General features: G+C 39.8%; 1 protein-coding gene across 2 annotated transcripts in view; it reads right to left on the minus strand.

The window, feature by feature from the left end:
• The window catches only part of LOC143279723 (protein Hook homolog 3-like), a 38,179-nt gene extending 19,908 nt beyond the window's left edge, over positions 1–18,271 (minus strand). For both annotated transcript variants that reach the window (XM_076583843.1, XM_076583844.1), the window contains exons 1-17: positions 18,106–18,271; positions 15,833–15,918; positions 15,053–15,125; positions 14,440–14,490; positions 13,851–13,902; positions 11,953–12,101; positions 11,110–11,166; positions 10,217–10,300; positions 8,984–9,078; positions 7,809–7,888; positions 7,271–7,335; positions 6,665–6,748; positions 5,935–5,977; positions 5,533–5,618; positions 3,476–3,640; positions 1,745–1,917; positions 643–783 (exon numbers count right to left, since the gene is read on the minus strand). In XM_076583843.1, the coding sequence (XP_076439958.1) occupies positions 643–783; positions 1,745–1,917; positions 3,476–3,640; positions 5,533–5,618; positions 5,935–5,977; positions 6,665–6,748; positions 7,271–7,335; positions 7,809–7,888; positions 8,984–9,078; positions 10,217–10,300; positions 11,110–11,166; positions 11,953–12,101; positions 13,851–13,902; positions 14,440–14,490; positions 15,053–15,125; positions 15,833–15,918; positions 18,106–18,150 (1,529 nt within the window). In that variant the 5' untranslated portion in view covers positions 18,151–18,271. The remainder of the gene's footprint in view (positions 1–642; positions 784–1,744; positions 1,918–3,475; positions 3,641–5,532; positions 5,619–5,934; positions 5,978–6,664; positions 6,749–7,270; positions 7,336–7,808; positions 7,889–8,983; positions 9,079–10,216; positions 10,301–11,109; positions 11,167–11,952; positions 12,102–13,850; positions 13,903–14,439; positions 14,491–15,052; positions 15,126–15,832; positions 15,919–18,105) is intronic.
• Between the last annotated feature and the right edge of the window lie 139 nt (positions 18,272–18,410).

The raw sequence follows: 18,410 nt of genomic DNA on the forward strand, positions 1-18,410 counted from the left end.
CACAGAATGCCATCGATGAAGTGCAACCAATGCAGAACACATTCAAATAGAAAATGAAACATTATAAATATGGTAATATGCAGAGCCCAAATCTGAAAAGCAATAAAGACTAAATTTGAATACACTATTTTGAAAGTGAGTATGCTTTTTTTGCTCTTTTTTTTTTCTTTGGCTGATGTTACTACAGCCAAGGTTTTTTTTGTGACATGCATTGGAAAATCTGTTACTAATTTTTACGGACCAGTAAGGCACTTGTGTTACAGTGTACTGGCAGAGGGGGCATGCTCCAGGAAAAAACAAGAACTTGCTTCATTGTCTAAAAAATCACAGTAACCACTCCACAGGCAGGATGAAACGAATATACACTGACAATACAACCAGTCACTTCACAGTAAAACTTGCACCAATGCAAACTAATGTATACTAAACTAATGTATACATACTAAACACACACACACACACACACACACACACACTAAGACACATACACACACATCCCCGCACATAGACACAGACATACACACACACACACTCTCAGACACACACACACAAACACACATCCCTGCACACAGACACACACACAAACACACAATCACCAGCAGAAACGGGGAAACTCGTCGCTCTTTGTCGGACTGTGCCTACCTGACTTCTGTCTGCAGTTCATTGTTGCGTGCGTTGGAGTCATCCAGCTGTGACTGCAGCACCTCTGACTCTTCGTTCTGCGTGCCCGACGTCCCCATCTTCAGCATCTTGTTCTCGTGCTCCAGCCGTAACAACTGCTCTCTGTAATCGCCCAACACACTGACGTGCAATACTGAGTATACAAAATAGTTGTTGTTGGTCTGTCGTTTGATAGTTCAACTGTGACATGCAATATCAAATATACAAAATATTTCTGTCTGCTGGTCTGTCTGTTTGACAGTTCAACTGATCACAGCACAGTGAACAGACAGCGCTGTGCAAAATAGTTCAATATGTGTTACACTACAGATTAATGAATTATTTACAATGGAGGGGCATGAGAATTTCAATAATCTGTATGTTTGTGTATACAGCTATCTTTCATTTGGTGCCATTCAAATAATCTTTTTATTTTTCATTCATTTTATTTGGTTTTTTTTGTTTTGTTTTGTTTTTATGCTGGACATGTGCTGCTGCCAAAAGGAAAATCTCTGTACCAAGGTATAGACAATAAAGGTTGTGTATTGTGTATTGTTGTATTGTACACATGCACAGAAGAAAAAAGAAAAAAGTAAACAGCCAGCACTGTACAAAATCTTTCAATATGAGCTACATTACAGATTAGTGAATAATCATACATGGCATCAGATTGTGAAACACTGTTGGTATAGGACTGAAACAATCAACTGAGCAAGTATATATATATATATTTTCTCAATAGTTAATGTAGATTTTTTTCTGTTCACACTGACTGTTAATCTCTTACAAGCACTGAAAGATTTCAGCACAAACTGTTTACCTCTATTTTTCTAATCCAACAGACACTTTTACACCGTGCCATTTACGTACAAGGTGGAGAATTCCAACAGCAAATATTTCCAAGATTACACACTTGATCTCATTCTTTTTCATTTGTTCTTGCGCAACACATGAACAAAGAAAACAAAATCCGTCAAGTCCCTCAAACAAGCCAAGCACATTATGCATGAACAAAAGTTGTGGTTGCACCCACACACACATATGCACCCACGCGCATTCAGAAAGAAACTGTGCAATGACTGACTTGATCTCTGGTGGGACGGACAACATCTCCATGCGCTGTGAGGAGGTGGAGGAGGAGGAGCCAGACCCGACCTCCCCCATCTGGTCCCCGATGGACATGCCGGGCATGGTGGCCTGTGTGCACTTCAGCTCCTCGTTCATCTCCTTCAGCGAGTCCCTCTCCGCCATCACACGCTGAAACAAGTCACCACAATAGTTAATAATAATAATGAAGTGCTCTTCTACAGCACTGTTCCCTCAAAGAGAGGCTCACGGCCCTTCACAAATCAAACACAACAATAAAGAAACAACAATTTTCAAGAAAATTCAAATAACAATCACTCATGATGCTCCACAAATTACATGTTACAAAAGAGAAGCAACAATCATAAGAAAAAGAATCAATCACAAAGAAACAGTCACCATCCTCGCATCATGAACAGCACGCACTCACACAATCACGCACACGCTTGTGAACACACAAACAGTACCTCCATCAACATGTATACATACAACACAGGAAAAAGTAGTACATCCCTCATATATCAGCAAATTAGACCCAAATTAGACTACACATACACATACACACACTCTCACGCACTATATAATATTATCGAAAAAATATCTACCACACTACTAAGAAATTTTCTGAGTACTGGATAAACCAAGACTGACTGCTGATTACTAGGTCAAATACTTTCAGTATCACAATTGTAAATCCCAGAATGCACTTGCAACTATACTGTCTTCTGGTTTCAAGCCGCCATTTTGTGATTAGTTGCAATACTTTCGACAGTGTAGTTCTGCTGCTGTGAATTTTCAACAACAACAAAATTGCTGATTTTGATGACCAGCAAATCAGATGAGATGCTGAACAAATTTCACTATCAGTGGGCTTTTTTTTTTCTAAACAGAAGTAAACCACTTAGTGTGTACAGAACATTAAGCAATGAATTTATTTTGTCTCTGAAAGTTTCAGTACTTGTGTGAACTTGGAAAATCGCAATGTACAAAAATGAATTCATTTTGTTTCCAAAAGTTTCAGTACTTTGTTTGAACTTGGAAAATCGCTATGTACTCCTTATCTATAATTTTTGTAGCTTTAAGTGAAGTCGGGATTTTTTTTTTTTTTTTTTTTTTCGTGTACATTGCTGAGAATCTGCAAGTGAGATTTGAACTGTTTTTGCTTCTTTTCCACATGCACTAGTTCATTTTGAATGGAGAAATATGGCTGATTTGCTTTAAGCGATGTCTTAAGAATTTGGCTTCATATTTCTGGATCATTGAGTAAAAAGGAAATGTTGTTTTGTTTTTTTTACTGACATTTCTTTGTGGTGAGAGTGTGTATCTGCTGCAGAATTACTTCCCTTGGCACAGCATTCTCATGGTCTCATTGCACAAAGTTGTGTGGTAGGCACAGGGTTGATTATGCAAAGACCCAAAAAGGAAAAAAAAAAACGAACCCCACAACACTTTAAGGAACGATTTTAAGAAATAGCTAAGTTTGTGTATGTTTCTTTCTTGAGCTGGTGTGGGGCTTTGAGAGCACCTTAAAATTGCAGTCGCCACATCACTGAGCCAAACAAAAGACTAGCTACAAGTTGCATCATTTGCATTTTTTTCTTCACAAGCCTTCATTTTACCTACATCACACACTTACCTCTCTTCCTCAAAATATAATATCTTTGCAAAGAAGACATTTGATCTTCCACTTTCTATCCAGTCCTCTTCACTCTGTACAAAGTGTCCTTACTTCTTTTTCTCTCTGCTGAACAGCAAATTTCTCCTGCACTCTGTTGAACTCAAACTCCCACTTGTCGGCTCTCTTGGTTTCGTCTGTCAGGCGATTCTGAAGCTCCAGTGTCTGGCGTTTGTAAGACTCCAGCTGCTGTTTGATCGTGGCTAACCGTTTGAGATCCTGCAGGCATACACAAAGACAACCAGCTGAGGAGTATTGCAGGACAACAAAAGAACTGGATAATGTATACTGCAGGAAATTCTGTGAGTGCTGTTATTTCGGTTCTACAGGAACCGTACAAAATGATAATTAATCTGAATGTCAGCATAAGCCATAACGTTTCACAAAATTTAACACATAATAATTTTTTCCTCCTTGGATATTTTTACATACACACACACATGTGCATGATATAATCGCTCCCAAACAAGAGGATACATTATCACAGAGAAGCAAACTATCTATTCCATCTGAAGTGCTTCCCAACATTTCCATTTCAATTTGTCCTTCAAATGGTTAAATATACAAACATGTACACATCATCCGCCTCTTCTCTTTTAACTATCAATATATATAATCACACATACACACACGCATGCACAGACAGTGTTAACAGTGTTAAGAGGAACAGAGTCATTACAGGAGACAACAGAGACAAAAGACAACACAGTCAGAATACAGTGTTAAGAGGGATGGAGTCACTGACAGGAGACAACAGACAACACAGTCAGAACACAAGGAGTCACTGACAGGAGACAACAGACAACACAGTCAGAACACAAGGAGTCACTGACAGGAGACAACAGACAACACAGTCAGAACAGTGTTAAGAGAGATGGAGTCACTGACTGGAGACAACAGACAACACAGTCAGAACACAGTGTTAAGAGGGACAGAGTCACTGACAGGAGACAACAGAGACAACAGACAACACAGTCAGAACACAGTGTTAAGAGGGACAGAGTCACTGACAGGAGACAACAGACAACACAGTCAGAACACAGTGTTAAGAGAGACTGAGTCGCTGACTGGAGACAACAGAGACAACAGACAACATTGTCAGAACACAGTGTCAAGAGGGATGGAGTCACTGACAGGAGACAACAGACAACACAGTCAGAACACAGTGTTAAGAGGGACAGAGTCACTGACAGGAGACAACAGACAACACAGTCAGAACACAGTGTTAAGAGAGACTGAGTCACTGACTGGAGACAACAGACAACACAGTCAGAACACAGTGTTAAGAGGGACGGAGTCACTGACTGGAGACAACAGAGACAACAGACAACACAGTCAGAACACACTGTTAAGAGGGACGGAGTCACTGACTGGAGACAACAGACAACAGACAACACAGTCAGAACAGTGTTAAGAGGGACGGAGTCACTGACTGGAGACAACAGAGACAACACAGTCAGAACAGTGTTAAGAGAGACGGAGTCACTGACAGGAGACAACAGACAACACAGTCAGAACACAGTGTCAAGAGGGACAGAGTCACTGACTGGAGACAACAGACAACACAGTCAGAACACAGTGTTAAGAGGGATGGAGTCACTGACAGGAGACAACAGACAACACAGTCAGAACACAGTGTTAAGAGGGACGGAGTCACTGACAGGAGACAACAGACAACACAGTCAGAACACAGTGTCAAGAGGGACAGAGTCACTGACAGGAGACAACAGAGACAACAGACAACGCAGTCAGAACACAGTGTCAAGAGGGACAGAGTCACTGACTGGAGACAAGAGACAACAGACAACACAGTCAAAACACAGTGTTAAGAGAGACAGAGTCACTGACTGGAGACAACAGAGACAACAGACAACGCAGTCAGAACACAGTGTTAAGAGGGACGGAGTCACTGACAGGAGACAACAGAGACAACAGACAACACAGTCAGAACACAGTGTTAAGAGGGACAGAGTCACTGACTGGAGACAACAGACAACACAGTCAGAACACAGTGTTAAGAGGGACAGAGTCACTGACTGGAGACAACAGACAACGCAGTCAGAACACAGGGAGTCACTGACAGGAGACGACAGACAACACAGTTTCCTGACCTCCTCCATCTCAATCTGCTGCTGCATGTAGGACGTGTTCTTCTCCTCCAGCATCTTCAGCTGCACCCTCAGGTCACTCATCTCCTCTGGAACCACCACCACCACCATCATTTATAACCATCATCATCTACACTCCGCTTATATCACACTTTGACATAAACTTACAGTTGGGCTAACAGCAAAGTTAGAGCTGTATGATCAATGGTTCCCTCAGTCCATTGCAATGGGAATTCATTTACAGTTTAGTCTTTTGTGAAGGACTACAACTCTCAAACTAAGAGGCAAGATTACACAGGTTTTTAGTGCTGCAGTCTTGGGTGCCAGCTGGCATTTGGGGATCATCCCATTGCCAAAATTTTAGTTACACCAAATATGTTAACAATAAATATTCTGGCTACTCACCTAACTTCTTTTTGTACGATTCTATAGTTGCTTCATATTTTGCCTGCAAAAGAAAGACAAAACAAAGCATAAGAGACATAGACAGAAAAGTAATGATTTTGAAATAAACTGAAATAAACAAACATATATATTTATACATATATGTGTTTATAATCATTTCACAGGATGGCTGTTTCTATAACTTGCTCAGTACGGTCAAACGCTCAGAAACAAACCACACCAGCCAGTCTCTTCTTCTGTTCTTCAGAAGAAATCTGCACCCATCTATCTCCCCCAACACATTTATCTTCTTCACACTCTCTTTTTCTTCCTTATCTTAACCATAGTTGATGATGAAATCTACCCCCACACACCCCCTTAATGTCACAGTGCCATCTCTTTTCTTCTTCATTTATTCTTTTTCTTTCATATCCATCCATCTCTTTCTCAAGTAAAAAATATACTGAACATTCTCATGGTTTGGTTTTTTTTTCTTTCTACCAACACAGTCACAAGATTATAAACTGGATCTGCCTTTCACACACTGCCTCTCATACAAGCTTAAAATTCAAAACAAAACATGAACATTTGTCAGATACAGAGGCACATGTAAAACCAAATGACTTATGGAGTTGAGATACCCAATACTGACACTTATGCAATTCCCAGGCCAGGAAAACAGACAAAACAAAAATACCAAAAAAACCCAAACAAACAAACAAATAACAAAACATGTATAAGACCGACTGACCACTTGATCTGAGACGTGTCGAAGAATATCGAGTTCATCTTTCATGGCCCTTGCTTCTGAAGCCAGCTGGGTCAACTCTAAATTCTGCACATGAATGTAAGTAGCAATATGTGCAGCACACACACACACACCACTCCTAAGCAATTCAAAATACATAAACATTAATTTTTTTTTTTTTTTTTGTACATACTCCTTCCAGAAATCAAGAACATTTAATCCACTGAAATCTGCTGAGGCAGAGGATATAAAAAAAAGTCACTGCATAATCATCATAAGCAAAAATAAGTCTCTCCATAAAGCAACTATATACTAGTAGCTACAACATTTAATTCAGTCGCAGAGAGAAACGTCTTCAGGGACTATAGCAACTTGAATATTTCATTGTCAGTCACAGACTGAAAAGCAGTCGGGGTCTGAGTACAAAAAAGACTGAACCTTGTAAATTGGTAATCACACTTTTGATACCAAGAAATAAGAGATACATCCTTTCAAAGACCACTAAAAAACAAAACAAAAAAAAAACGAAAAAAAGTTGTGTGAGAATTCACTATAATGTTTTGTCTGGAGCAAATTTCTTGCAAAAACCCTAAGTAAAGCAACACTCACCTTTTCTTTTAATTCATTATGGTCTTTGAATAAAACATCATATTTGATTCTGTAGTCGTCTTTCCCTGAAAGAGAACAAAAGACAGGGCTTGATGAAAGAAATGTGTTGAAAGTAATGACTCAAAACTTGACTTCTGATTAAAGGTTTGACACAAAACAGTTTTAATAGACTAAAAGGAGAAAGGAAAGGAAAGACAATGGGAATCAACAATGGCAATCAAATACAGCAATAGATTGAAACAAAAAATACACCAGTTGGAATTTCAACATTTCATCTCTTGTCAATTGACTTAACTCTATGAGTGCTTGACAAAGAGAGAGATGGAAAAAAGAAAGAAAAAGATAAGAGACTGAGAGAGGGAGGGAGACCGAGAGAGAGAGAGAGAGAGAGAGAGAGAGAGAGAGAGACCATGCATACATGTACATTATGTAAGTCTGTCTGTTTCTGTGTTTCCAAGTCCAAGTTTCCCAATGCTTGCATGTCTGTTAAGAGGAATGGACATGTTAAAGATAGCACTCATGGAAAACTATTCTTCACCTGATTCCAGTTTGTAGATCTCTTCCTGCAAAGTGTCGATCTGCTGCTGATAATGGCTCAAACGCTTGCCTGCTGGTGTGCTGAGGAACAAAAGGAAATCAAGCACTTACTATGACAGGAACGCATCATGAGGGTTTCATCTTGAATTTTCACATTCATTTTCTCTTCAATAAACAAGGCAGCCTTTTCAAGCAATGGAATGGTACACACAGTCTGGGCAGTTTTTTTTAAATTGATAAAAAGTTTCTTGTGTATATATGTAACAACATACAAGAAAGAACAAAAGGCAAGTATAACATACACATGCATCTGGTATTTAAATGTGTGCACATACACACACACACGCATGGTATCTAAATGCATGCGCACGCACTCGCACACACACACACACAAACACATACATTCATCTTTGCTGAACTTTGTTATAAAAGCGTTCAGTTTTATCCTGTTTGATAATGTCTGAATCTGCCTTAATCTTATTGAATTACTGTATGTATTTGACTGATTGATAGTTCCCGGTTGTTGAACATTAATTACACTATGGTTTAAAGCTTTGCCGTTTTCCTGGTATAATTCAGATGTCAGATGCATATGTGGAGAACATATTTCTAGCAACCATGTAATATTCGAATGTCAGAATCTAAAATGTTTTTTGCCAGACTTCACCAAAAGTTCTTTTGAATGTGTTATTAACAATTCCAATATGTTATTTGTTATTGCAGAAGGTTTGCTGCATAGTCCTATAGGACATTTGTTATAGATGTTATAGTTGTTTGATGTTGGCGTTTATAACGTTTCCATTTTTCCTAGCGTTGTCTTTCCCTATTCACCCTCCACACATACACACACTTTTACCCCTCTCCCTCTCACAGGCCCTACCCCCAAGGTTTTTTGGGTTGTTTTTTTTTTGTTTTTTTGTGTGTTTATTTTTCCGTCTAATATTCAAGTGGAAAGACGTTAAACTGAAGACAACAACAACATACATTCATACACACATATACACACTCTCATTCACAATCACTGACACACACACTCATTCTATTTCTCACACTTATGTACACACACACACTCCCCCTTTCTGACAAGCATGTGCACACACACGCACACACACACACACACACACACACACACACACACCTAACACACATGTTTTCAAGGAAAATGCGTCGTGTTACCTGGGGTCATCCACATTTTCTGCCTGCTGAAGTCTGTCCTGCAGTCTGTCATTCTCAGCAGTCAGTGAGGTCTTCTCCTCTTGGAGAGAGGTCACCTGCAACACACGCCAACACAACCGTGTCAACAGGGTCAGTCATATCTTGGGAGGAAAAGCAAGACAGAGGGGGGAGCCAGAGGGTCAGTCATGGAGAAATAACACACACACACACATGGAGAAATCACACACACACACACACACACATGGAGAAATCACACACACACACACACACACACATGGAGAAATCACACACACACACACACACATGGAGAAATCACACACACAAACATGGAGAAATCACACACACACATGGAGAAATCACACACACACACACACATGGAGAAATCACACACACACACACACATGGAGAAATCAACACACACACACACATAGAGAAATCAACACACACACACACATGGAGAAATCACACACACACATGGAGAAATCACACACACAAACATGGAGCAATCACACACACACATGGAGAAATCACACACACACATGGAGAAATCACACACACAAACATGGAGAAATCACACACACACACACACACACATGGAGAAATCACACACACACACATTGAGAAATCACACACACACATGGAGAAATCACACACACACACACACATGGAGAAATCACACACACAAACATGGAGAAATCACACACACACACACATGGAGAAATCACACACACACACACACACATGGAGAAATCACACACACACACACACACACACATGGAGAAATCACACACACAAACATGGAGAAATCACACACACACACACACACACACACACACACACATATGGAGAAATCACACACACACACACACACATGGAGAAATCACATACACACACACACACATGGAGAAATCACACACACACACATGGAGAAATCACACACACACACACACACACACATGGAGAAATCTCACACACACACACACACACACACACACACATGGAGAAATCACACACACACACACATGGAGAAATCACACACACACACACATGGAGAAATCACACACACACACATGGAGAAATCACACACACACACACACACACACACACACACACATGCACAGACTTAAATACACAAGCTAAATTCTTGAAAATCATCTCCAGGACCTCTTCCTTTAAATTTTTCACCACAAGAATATCTGATGTCTCTGTCACATATACTGAAGTGTAACTGACCTGCATGTCTAACTCGTGGCATCGCTGCATCAGTTCCTCTTTGGCTTCCAAGGCAGCATTCAGCTCCTCCACTGTCTTCTTCAGCTGCAAGACAAACTTGAGTGCTTCAATGAGATCAAACCTAACAAAATTAATATAGTAAACAGGCATCTGACATTCAATACTAAATGCTTATACATTGGGAGACATGTTCTCTTTTGCTTTATTAATTTGCAGGTTTAGTTTCAACTTTAAGTGTGGGATTAATGGTTAAAAACGAAATAAAGGTCTTGTTAATGGATCAAAAAACATTATTACTATAAAATGTCCAAATTTTATGTCTGTTATGTTTGAAAACATGTAAGAAGGTTCTTAACCACAGTACACAAAATGTCCAAATTTTATGTCTGTTACGTTTGAAAACATGTAAGAGGTTCTTTAACCACAGTACACTTATTCAACAGCTCATTCTGCACAATGAACATTTAGCAAACGGTAGATGACTGAATTCAAAACTGCAGACACAGAACTATGAACGTCTGTCAGGTACATCCAGGTTTAACGTCAACACTCACTTCAGGAGGTATGGCCAACAGGGCTAACCATTCAGGAAAGCAGTGGAGGAAGAGCCTTCTTACACTACACTAACATCACAAGAACAAAACACTAAAATGGGCAGTGAAAAGCCTGTTGTTTTTATACTGGGTGTCTGTGACATGTATGTAAACCCAGAATTTTTTTTTTTTTTTTTTTTTTTTTGCAGGCAAAATCAATCATTAAGCTGCAAAATACCTTTGTCTTGCAAAACATCTTTGTCTATTTGTCTCAGGCACTGAGGGACAAATGTGACACACCTAGTTAGAATTTAAAGTCTAATACTAGAGTTCTAAACTCTGTATCTGTAATCACAGTACCTGGTCATGAAGCTCTGTGTCGATTTCATCACCCGTGGAAGTCTCCTTGTTCATCAACTGAAATAAAAGAAGAAAAAAAAAATTGTCAAGGAGAAATGTGCAAGTCCGTGTTAACATCTACATGCTTGTGCACGTGTGTGGTGCACTGAAACAGCCATGCGTGACTACCCACTGCCTATTTGCTATTCTCACACACACACGCATGCCTAAAGTCCTGGGACATGTATGTTCATGTACTGTTGCGCATTCAAACAAAACTCAATTTTTCTTTCTTTACAGTCAACAGGACCGAACATTGCCAACTGTTGTACAATTCACGATGAATGAACCAAAAAGCAACCTTCAAGTGAACACCCAACCCACCACACACCCTGACATTGTTGGTTATAGTCCAACCGGCCATGTAGGGCTATATTCAGAATGCAATGTGTGTGTGTGTGTGTGTGTGTGTGTGTGTGTGTGTGTCTCCATGTGTGTGTGTGTGTGTGTGTGTGTGTGTGTGTGTGTGTGTGTGCCTGCAGGTGTGCATGTGAATGTGTGTGTGAGTGTGTGTGTGTGTGTGTGTGTGTGTGTGTGAGTGTGTGTGAGTGTGTGTGTGTGAGTGTGTGTGTGTGAGTGTGTGTGTGTGTGTGTGTGTGTGCGTGTGTGTGTGTGTGTGTGTGTGTGTGTGTGCGCGCGCGCGTGCGCCTTTGTGTTTATGTTGTGTGTGTGTGTCTGTGTGGGTGTCTGTGTGGGTGTCTGCATGTGTATGTGTTTATGTGAGTCTGCATATGTGTGTTTATGTGTGCCTGCATGTGTGTGAGTGTGTGTCCCGCGTCTGTGTGTGTGTGTGTGTGGACCAACCTCCTGAATGGCGTTCTTGATGGTCTGCTGCACGGACTCCCCCATGCCCATGATGCGCTGGATGTGGTCCTGCTTGTTCTCACAGTTCACAGCCACGCCCAGCACCAGCTGTAGGAGCCGCCCCACCTCCACCGGGTCATTGTACTCCCCTGCACAACAGTCCTCAGCTGTGGTAGTCACACCAAGAGACAGATACTAACCCCTAACACAACCGTCATCAGCTGTGGTAGTCACACCAAGAGACAGATACTAACCCCTAACACAACTGTCATCAGCTGTGGTAGTCACACCAAGAGACAGATACTAACCCCTAACACAACTGTCATCAGCTGTGGTAGTCACACCAAGAGACAGATACTAACCCCTAACACGACCGTCATCAGCTGTGGTAGTCACACCAAGAGACAGATACTAACCCCTAACACGACCGTCATCAGCTGTAGTAGTCATACCAAGAGACAGATACTAACCCCTAACACGACCGTCATCAGCTGTGGTAGCCACATCAAGAGACAGATACTAACCCCTAAGGCAACCGTCATCAGCTATGGTAGTCACACCAAGAGACAGATATTAACCCCTAACACAACCGTCATCAGCTATGGTAGTCACACCAAGAGACAGATACTAGAGACAGATACTAACCCCTAAGGCAACCGTCATCAGCTGTGGTAGCCACATCAAGAGACAGATACTAACCCCTAACACAACCATCATCAGCTGTGGCAGTCACACCAAGAGACAGATACTAACCCCTAACATGATCGTCATCGGCTGTGGTAGTCACACCAAGAGACAGATACTAACCACTAACACAACTGTCATCAGCTGTGGTAGTCACACCAAGAGACAGATACTAACCCCAAACATGACCGTCATCAGCTATGGTAGTCATACCAAGAGAAAGAGATACTAACCCCTAACACAAGTCGTCAGCTATGGCAGTCACACCCAGAAAGAAATATTCACCACCTACACAACAGTTGTTAGCTATGGTAGTCACACCAAGAAAGAAATATTCACCCCCCAACACAACAGTTGTCGGCTATGGTAATCACACTAAAAAAGAAATATTCACCCCTCTACACAAGTGTAGTCAGCTAAGGTAGTCACACTAAAAAAGAAATATTCTTCCCTTATACAACAGTTGTCAGCTATGCCAGTCATACCAAGAAAGAAATATTCACCCACCACACAACAGTCATCAGCTACGGTAGTCACACCAAGAGACAGAGACAAAGATACTAACCCCTAACACAACAGTCATAAGCTGTGGTCATCACACCAAGAGACAGACACAGAGACACTAACCCCTAATCGTTAGCTGTGGTAGTCACACCAAGAGACAGACACAGAGACACTAACCCCTAATCGTTAGCTATGGTAGTCACACCAAGAGACAGACACAGAGGCACTAACCCCTAATCGTTAGCTATGGTAGTCACACCAAGAGACAGACACAGAGATACTAACCCCTAACACAACAGTTGTTAGCTATGGTAGTCACACAAAGAGACAGACAGAGATACTAACCTCTACAGAACTGTCATTAGCTAAGGTAGTCACACCAAGATACAGAGACAGAGACACTAACCCCTAACACAACAGTCATTAGCTATGGTAGTCACACCAAGAGACAGAGACAGAGACACTAACCCCTAACACAACAGTCATTAGCTATGGTAGTCAAACAAAGAGACAGAGACAGAGGTACTAACCCCTAACACATCATGTCAACAGTTGTTAGCTTTGGTCATCACACAAAGAGACGGACACAGAGATACTAAACCACACACACACACACACACACACACAGAAAGAATACACACACACGATACAACCCAGCACAGCACAACACAAATGCATGCAAGCATGCACACAGATGCAGAGCTGCCTACCGATGGCATTGAAGTCTGGCATTTGAAACCCTTGAATCTGTACACCCAGCACCTGGTGATAGAACAGAAAGAATTATTCACAGCTAAGTCAGTTCATAACTACTTCACAAGCCATCTTGACGCTGGTAAAAGTAGAAAAAAAATTGAAAGAATAGGAGATCAAATCAGAATTTGAAAAAAAAAGCTCTTTTCAACATTCAGCAGAAATGAGCACATCTGTGTGTGTGTGTGTGTGTGTGCATTTGCACATGTGCATGCTTGTGTTGTGTGTATGTGCATGTGCATGTGTGTGCGTGCATGCGTGTGTGTGTGTGTGCATGCTTGTGTTGTGTGTGTGTGTTTGTGTGCATGTGCGTGTGTGTATACTGCGTTTGCATGTGTGTGTATACATGTATGTATGTATGTATGTATGTGTGTGTGTGTGTGTGTGTGTGCATGCGTGCGTGCGTGCGTATGCATGTTTACAAGTATATCAATATGATCCATATTTCCATCAGACTTCTGCAAAAACTGATGGCCAGTCTGGAGCTAAAATAAAATAAAAAGTTTACAACAAGGAAGCAGTTAGCTTAAGTGCTATAGTACATACCTCCAAGTTGTATTCCAGAATGCCCTTTACTATTTTCTTCAAATTGGTCACCTGAAGAAAAAAATATCAGCAATGATGAATTAAATGAAAAGGGAAAATTCATGTTCGAGTGAAATAGAAGATAACTTTTCTTTTTCAAAAACAACAACAACAAAAAACCTGCGCATAGACTGCCAATAACTCCAAAGGTATCTTACCTTTCCACACCCAAACCATCTTACTTGGAGATCATGAACTGTATGAAAACACATCTGGTAAAGAAAACTTGTTACACATTTTACCCTGACTTTGACATTAATTTACTCCACATAATAAAAAGCACACTGTAATTTTTCCAGTCAGCCTAGATCAGCAAAACTGCATGCTTCATACCAACTGATAAAAGAAACACACACACACACACACACACACACACACACACACACTTGTTGTGGGCACGTGCACAGACACACACACACGTTTACATGTATTCACATACACATAATACCTCAAAAGAGGACAGTAAAAACAAAAATTGACTATATAATTTGTAAATCAGCATGCAGACTCATAAACACATCATACATAAACGGTAAATAGCACATACACATACACAAACACAGGTCAGACAAACCTTCAACCGCCAGTTGCCAACATCTTCTGTTTTGATTTTGTTCATCCATGTTTGGCTGAAATATTCAGGGGCTCTGAAAATCAAAACAAATCATACTTGGCTGCATGTTTATGGCTGCATTTAAGTGCAAAATAATGTTCATACAGTGTGAAAAGCAACAGTCTCAACAATGATGATGCAAATTTTACAACAGCATTCAAATGACATTGTCAACCAACAGCATTCAAGTTCAACCAATACTGACAGAATTCTAAAGAAAGAAACAGTATAATTAATATCTTCAATCCAGTATCATTCTGTATTATGCTGCCACAGAGCTAAGGCTGTTGCAGGAATTTAATTAAACAAAGAAACAAAACCCATAATAACTAAAAATAATATATTTCATTGCCTATAGTCAGGCTTCATTGAGCTTCACTCTCCTCATACTCAATAGAAAGAGAGAGAAAAAAAGCAAAAGTACAGAAAATTACATGCTCATTGTTTGAAATTGTTTTATTTCAGTTACTTACTTAGATTTCCTAATGATCAGTAAACGGCAAGGTTTCACTTTCTTGAAAAGAAACTATCCCATAGTTCTAAGATGATGAAACTAGGCAAACATATTTTACATTATAAAAAAAAGAAAAAAAAAAGAGTCACAATAACCAAAGAAGGAAGTCAAATCATTCAAGTGGAAGAGAATGAAACAGAAAACACAAGACACACTTCCCCAAGACTGTAACTCACAATAACTGGGATACTTTACAACAACAAATCAAACCCTCATTAACAGCTTACATTTGCTGCAAGGCTTGTGCAATGGCAATTCCATCACTGAGATCTGCTGGTGAATCATGGGGTGCATCCAGTTCAAACGTCTGCAGCTAAAACATAATGAACGTTATAATTCATAGCATCATTCTTCAAGTGTTCAAGCCTGTGATCTGATGTTGCTAAAGAATCATGAGAAAAAATGTACCACATCAAATTACAACCAGCACAGAGTGGTGCTGCCAAACACTAATTATTAATTTGTCAAGTTCAAAGGGAACAAAGCTCTGGTCACAGAGAGTCTGACATAATGAGTGGCTGTCTTTTTCATATTTGAATAACCCACAATTGTTCCTTTAAGGATATAAATATTTCATTATTTGCAAAGTAATTTTATAATGACAAAAACAGGTCTTTACCCACACTCGTTTTCCTGCACAATCATGTTTATTCTATTCAACAATCAGGTCAAGTGGTAGATTGCATCAAAACTGCATTTGCTGATTCAGGAGATAACTTATCATACCAAACAACTCATTTTCCTGCACAATCATGTTTATTCTATTCAACAATTAGGTCAAGTGGTAGATTGCATCAAAACTGCATTTGCCGATTCAAGAGATAACTTATCATACCAAACAAAGTGAACTGTCAAAGCTCCTTTGATATTGCTTGAGTTGATACAGCTGAGCTGACCACTCTTGGCAGATGTGGTGTTGCGTATATGGATTTGTTCGAACGCAGTGACGCCTCCTTGAGCTACTGAAACTGACCACTCATGCTGTGCGTGCACATATCGATCTAATCTGCATCTTTTCGAATTCCCAAACTTAAGGTGGAAGTTCAACTGTTGATTACAAACCATTATCAATTCTTTTCTTTTCCTATTTTTTGCAAAATATTTTCCTGATTATAATAATAATTTTAAAAAACATAATAATTTAACATATTTCATTATCTAAAGTCAGGTCATAGTCTTCATTTCTTGCTTAAATTTGGGATTTATCTTCATCAAGAAAAAAAAAGTGGTAGTACAGCACATTCTATTCACTGGCAACTCCAAGAAGTCTTCAAACTATCATTTCTCTTCTGGTAGTCCAGCTGAGAATGGGAACACAACTACACTGTAAGTTGTGTTCATCCTTAAACAATATATGTGCTATAAATGACAAAAGAACAGTTGTGACATGGTCAACTGAAACGTGTTTCATAAAGTCACGAATTATTTGTTAAAATTGTCCTCTACTTTCATATTATTCAATCTAATATTACTAATTTGTAACATTCTGAAATATCAAAATAACAACATTTTATTTTGAAGTTGTTTTCCACTACCTGTTCAAAAAGACATGTAGTTAAATTACTCTGGTCATTGCTAAGGCCATTATTATCATTATTGTCATGGGCATGTTTCAGTCTCTATAATCCACCCATATATAATATATGTACACTTAATGTGATTCAACTAAGGTATTAAAAATCAAAATCAGGGCATATGTTCATCTGGGAAAAAGGAAAAATCAATTTCCACCCTTGACTAAGCAGGCAGTGCAACCAGTATTATCCAAGAGGAAGCATGGCAAACTCTTTCTCCAAAGATTGGGCAAGGTCAATCAAAACTGGGATACATTCATAAATTTCATATAAATGATTGTTTGGGCTTATACTCTGGATGGGATGTACTCATGTTGATGCAGCACCGTGAGATACTGGGTAAAGCATGTTGACTTCTCTCCCTCTCTCTCTTTTCATTGCTTACAAACATTTAGTTTTGAAATTGTGTCTTTTATGATGGCAAGTTTCTGAATCTAGTACTACTAGTAGGCTTGAATTTCTCCTTCCAACCTAAGTCTTACCGGAGTGCGACACTGTTATTTAAATTTTTTTGTTTTTAGCAGTCTATCCACATTTCATTCACATGTTCTAGAAGAGCTTCAAACTTTGAAGATTAATTTTACGCGTGCAATATCCATGGTGATAGTCGCATGCAGCTTGCTGGGAGCTGATGCTTGATCATTTGGATTAACTACAAGATAAATAGGATAATGCATAAAATACTGTTTCGTAGTCTTCCATAACTGGTTTCAGTGTGAATATGACTGTGTACGAGGCGGAGAAAATACCTCTATATATCCAGTTACTAGTTTAAAGCTACATGGCATATAATTTGCTTTTGGTGCGTCTATTGCATACGAAAGGAACTGGGCAGGGCTACGAAAGTGCCACGGTGAAGTCATCTCCCACTGTGACACAGGTATTTTTTCCACTGGTATGGGTCAGTCTGAGTGTGTTCTACTTACCCAGGAGATAAGACTGTAACATATCTGTTCCCTGTCGGGTTCCATGGCAAAGCAGCTACTCAACGTGATACATGAAGGTCTCAAAAGATCAAATGAAACGTGAAATCATGCAGAATTTCTGAAATATTTTCTTTCCTGAAGACAGACGAACTGGGCGTTGCGCAGACTGATTCCGCTTTTGCGACTTTACAATCTGGCTCCGAATTTTCTTTTAAAGTTTCTTGTGATTTTCTATTTCCTGTCTATGCCAATATTAAGATTAAAAGTCATATTTCGTTGATTATAATCCACATAAAATGGTATTT

The sequence above is a fragment of the Babylonia areolata genome, chromosome 3 (assembly GCF_041734735.1).
Source record: "Babylonia areolata isolate BAREFJ2019XMU chromosome 3, ASM4173473v1, whole genome shotgun sequence".
NCBI lineage: Eukaryota > Metazoa > Mollusca > Gastropoda > Neogastropoda > Buccinidae > Babylonia > Babylonia areolata.